At 37.8% G+C, this 5,172-nt stretch overlaps 1 protein-coding gene across 1 annotated transcript in view; it reads right to left on the bottom strand.

Moving 5' to 3' along the window:
- Positions 1–1,151: 1,151 nt before the first annotated feature.
- The window catches only part of LOC104539904 (phosphatidylinositol 5-phosphate 4-kinase type-2 alpha), a 20,683-nt gene continuing 16,662 nt past the window's right edge, over positions 1,152–5,172 (bottom strand). Inside the window, exon 6 of the mRNA XM_010183572.1 lies at positions 1,152–3,448. Coding sequence (XP_010181874.1) covers positions 3,368–3,448 — 81 coding nt within the window. The 3' untranslated portion in view covers positions 1,152–3,367. The remainder of the gene's footprint in view (positions 3,449–5,172) is intronic.

Genomic DNA, 5,172 nt, shown 5'->3' with positions numbered 1-5,172 from the left:
GCTGTATGAAGATGACACAGAGTGCCAGAGAGAGAATAGCGCTGTAGGGGACTGCAGGAGTAATTCCAGTAAACTACTGCTGCAAAAGACAGGGCTGGCTTAAAACTTAAATGTTGTAGGTTTTGTGTATTCAAAGCTTCCGTTTTATGTTGTGAGGGAGGTGGCTCTGAGGAATTACCCACTAACAAGCCATGCACATCTCTATTATAGAAAGACAGTAAGAGTTTGACAGCCTGTTTGGAGGGCATGGTAGATGGTTTGAGTGGCACGCACAGAGAACCACTCAGGGAGCCTGCTGTCCACTGTGGCTAACGAGTCATGTAATGTGAGCAGCATTCCTCCAGCAACATGGTCATACTAAACCCTAAGCAGCTGGAGCAGCTGTGTGAAGTGCAGGCCTAGATTAGTATCATAGACATCATTAAGTGAGTAATTAAGAAGCTGAATCTCTCCCCTCTCTGTGAGTTCACCTACTTTTAATAGAGTATTTCCTCAACCATCATCCCTGTGGGGAATGTCTACTGTATCATTAATTCTGTCACGTGTATTTTACAGGTAAAAATATTGCTGAAAATATTGTCTTGCTACATGTGTGCAATAAATGGAAAGGAACTGAAAAGTGGCAAATATATTAAAAGAATTAAAAAGTAGACAGAATAAAGACAAAAAGACACTCTTCTGCCATTTGCCCACTATGTGTGGCACAGACTGTACCATTTGCTGAAAGCAGAAAGCCCTCCCTCCTCCTCATGAATTGTTTGGGCTTATTCATAAGTACTTTTAAAATAACTGGTTTAATGTAAAATCTTACACATGCTAGCAAAATTCTGCCATTCCTTGTATCAATTAACTATTGTGGACAATCTTCCTGGTTTTTTATTAATATCAGGATTTAGTCCATAGAATCATCAATTACAAACCTCAGTATTTGCTCCAAGAGCACAGCCTAAACCCCAAACCCCAAAGACAAAATGTTGCAAGCCACTTAAAGTAAGCCTGGAAGAAGCAGGGTAAAATCTAATGAAAAAGTTTTAAGTTTCTTATTTTTTCTTTTGTGATATAGGCTATGTGTTCATTTCAACATCCAAAATTAATCTGTAAGTGATCAAAACCACAGCTGAAACACAAGAACAAAGGATTTAACCTAGTGAGTCATCAAAGTGCTTTATTTTATAAAGCCTTGCTCAAGTTTGGAGTGTAATCTAAGCACTAACATATACAATAATGAGTCTTGCTTGCCCTGTCCAAATAAACAGTTTATCAGCAAGTATGAGTGACAAAACTGCTACACAGACAAAAAGAATGCTTCGCTGCAAAGGTCTAAAATTGTCTAAAAATGTACACTCATTGGCCGCAATTAAATATGTACTCCAAGTATGTGTACCTCATTTTTACTTCAGGGTCCCCCTGTGGCCTCATACTTTAAGAAGCCACAGCATGCTTCAGAAAATGAAACGGGTGAGAATGTAGACAGCTGGGCTATATAGGGAGAGAACAAACAAAATATCAAGCCACAGTACCAACTTATTTAAATACATACAATACAGTATACAAAAAAGTATACACATACATTACAGTGCTGTGGACATCACTAAGTCAGACATAACAAAAAATCCTGTAGGAAAGGTCGGGGAAAGGAGAAAAAAAAATTAGTACAAAGCAACAGGGATAGTATTGCCTTTGGCTGCTGAAGAAGAGAGTGTAATGGGTTGCTATTGTATAGGCTCCTCTGAAGTAAACCACTACATATGTTACGCACAGTTGCAGGCTTAAAAGCACTGATGTTAGTTATGGAGAAGGCATGCTGGCACTCCTGATCCAAGTCACAAACCGCAATGGGGAGGGTCTGACTTCTCTAACTATTTCAATAAAGAAATTTTAAAGGCACAGCTTTAGCACAGTGTATAAGTAGATAAACTTTTAAGCATATGTAAATTTGTCTCTTTCAAGCATGGAGTCTTTCAGGGAAAAATACAAGAAAAGAAGAAATACAATGTTGATGTGTAAAAATTTTAAACAAGTTAAACATGATCAGCACAGTTTTAGGCAATGTACATACAATCAAACTTGAGTAAATGGTAGGACAGGTCATTTTGATGCTGAGAGACAACCTTGGGAAAAATCCCTCTGAAATAGCCTTTCTCATTTTATTGTAAAAAAGTCTATCACGGAGGTGAGCAAGACATTCACTTTAGTACATTACTGCACATTACACCTTGGAAGATGACAAACATTACTTCATTTGTACTGCAAAATAACTTTACATGTAAACTCAAAAGTCATATATTGTACACGGCTCTGAAATTCAGAAATATCCCTGCTTTCCTAATAATGTAAACAGTAAAATTCAGGGTTCATTTTTAGAGAGATAATCTATAATAAAATACCGCTGTTTCAACAGTACAACATAGGCATTTAAACTTCAAATTCCCAGTAAATTACAAGGGAATGGAATTTCTATCAGTGTGCACATCTTTCACGATGGGTGAAAGACGGAGCTACTATTGCCCAAAACTATGCGCTTCTTCAGATAAGCTTTTTTTCCACTTGTAACATTATTAGTTCCTATATTGCAAGAATATAAAACAAATGAAAACTTCAGGTAACAAGTGAAATAAGCAAAGATTTCCCTTAACATAAGTTTACTATAGCAAAAATGTACACATAGCATGAATTACGTTAGCTCTTTGTAAGGTAAGAGACGCCGGCTCTCAGATACCTGAGAGGCTGAACTTCCTGACGCAATGTGCTGAAAAGAAGCCAAAAACAGGAGAGGGAAAAGAAAAGGAAAAAACCCAACTGCTAGGAACCAAATGGGAAAAGCCTCCGGCACCGAAGGCTGTTGCAGCTGCTTTTTTAAGGAGTGCCAGTGTGCAGGGTGTAAATGTAACATTCGCAGTAAGGTTTTTATTATCATCATCCTCATGAAGAATACTGTCATGTATCTTTTTAGTTCAAAAAATAAACTGATCCACAGTTTACAATTTGATATCAATATTGTAGATTTAACATGCATTTACTCTTCCCCACCCCCACCCCACACCTCTTTGCTCATTTATTCTGTTTCAGCTGGTAGCATCAGAGTATTACTGTCACAGTGCGCTCTGAGTAAGCTGTTCTATTTATTTAATTTATTTTTTTTTTTTGCACACACAAAAGAGTCAGAAATAGCTAGAACTATGCTGGGAATATCAGGCAGCTGTTAAAGCAAGTACTCCACCCCACTTCAGTCATCTTTGCCAGCAGATGTAAACAAAGGGGTTGCTTTCTGCAAGATGAGCGCTTCTCCGAGTTCCTTTTTTCTCCTACACTTGTAGCCACTGCTGCTGTCCCCAGGTCTCGTGTCTGTCCCATGTAACATGGTAGGTTACGTCAAGATGTTGGCAATAAAGTCCAAGAAGCGCTTTGAATACTGTTCAGGATTAACAGTTGAAATTTCTGCACCAGCCTATACAGAAAGTTGGGAGGGGAGAGGAAAGAAGGAAGAACCAGTGTTTTATTTGATGCTTTGTCACCGAGAGCATTAATTACTCAATGAATTTCATGTGCAGTCTCAGAACTACCATGCTAGAAATGCAGACTGTAATGGCCCTCAAGCAGAACCTTACTGATGCCTTTTTAGGCGTCACAAGAGTACAGTGATACACGGTACTCACCACTGTAACTGTACGACACCCATCTTCCATTTCTGAAATGTATTCTCTTTACATTCCATACTTCTCTTTGCTTTCATTGTACTTCAGTCGCCTATATAATTTCTACTGCATACTTAACCATGCTACCCACTGATTCATCAATGGATTCTGGTCTGTTGAGCAGCACTGCCTTCATGTAGCAAAGACTGAACTACCATACTCAGATCTGGCATGTCAAACCTTGTGTTAATGTATATTGCTACCTCAATGTTAAATAGCCTGGCTTGAAATACATGGTAACATTTTTTCAACATATAAGCATTTAAATCTGGACTCACTGAATAAGTTGTACAATTGCTATTCCAATGAAGTCACAATTTCATTTGTAATTTTATTCAAGGTTTTCAGAGCCTTAGACACATTTTTATTTATATTTCTCCTGATTTACAAAAGGGGAAAATTGCACGCGTGTAATTAATGAGCAAACTTCAGTGCCAGGTGGCTCAGGATGGAGACAGTGAAATAAATATAATGGTTGTACGAAGGTAATGTTCTGTAGTAAGTTTGAAACACGATCAGCTTTAATAACCAGAGCTGTTATTCACAACATATTTCTATCTCTTATTTAAGCCAGAAGTGTAAGTTTTTAAAGTCTGTTAACATTCAAAGTTCATTAATAATTGCCAGATAATGGCTGCATATGGTCTGCATCAACTTTCAGCTGCTCTGAGAGCAGAGAGAGCAATGGGAGCACTGTTTTAGAGAGACAAGAAATACCTTCTACAGGCTTGTGCAGATTTTATTGCTGAGCATCCCACACATCACTCTCTAATGTAAACTAAAAAACCCTGAGCCCTTTGCTTAACCCTGCCCCCCCAATTCTCTGATCCTTTAGATACTTAAACAGAGGAAGGTTTTTAGCCTCATGAATGATTATGCTTTTTTAGAAAAGTATATGAAATCTGAACCTTAAATCATCATAGGAGTGATAATGGTAGATATAAATTGTAATTCTTGAAGACTGTGCTGCTTCACCAGGGTTCTTTGGTACTGCTGCTAAGCAGCAATTTCAGTCAAAATAAAGGAATTCACGGCAGTCAAATAGAAGCCTCCACTGAATGCTCTCTGAGTATTTAATATGTACATTTTATGCTTTGTTTTGTCAATCCTGGGTTTTTTTAAAGAGGTCTTGTAAAGTGAGTCACATTATATACTGAAGAACTAACTTTCAGCAGACTGTACCAAATAATGAAACCATCACTAGGGCCTGGTGTCTGAAATTAGATTCACATCAGCTTTCACAGCGCTGTATACTAATGCAAGTGTCTGGTGAACAGCTTTGTTTGCAAGAATAAGGTGCATCTCACAAATTTAGGACATAATCCTAAAAAGGCATCTCACTAGAGTTTTTTATGGGTAAGAAAGCTATGCATACAGTCGAAAAGGGAGTTCCACTCTCAGTATGTAATGTGTAGCAGTCACTCTGTACTTTTGTATTACATATTAAACTAGAAAAAGAATCAAAAAAATTCTGATC

This window comes from Mesitornis unicolor, unplaced genomic scaffold (genome assembly GCF_000695765.1).
Source record: "Mesitornis unicolor isolate BGI_N332 unplaced genomic scaffold, ASM69576v1 scaffold3924, whole genome shotgun sequence".
In the NCBI taxonomy this organism is placed as follows: domain Eukaryota; kingdom Metazoa; phylum Chordata; class Aves; order Mesitornithiformes; family Mesitornithidae; genus Mesitornis; species Mesitornis unicolor.
Note: the sequence above shows the minus strand (reverse complement) of the source record. Positions and strands in the feature narration are given on the sequence as shown.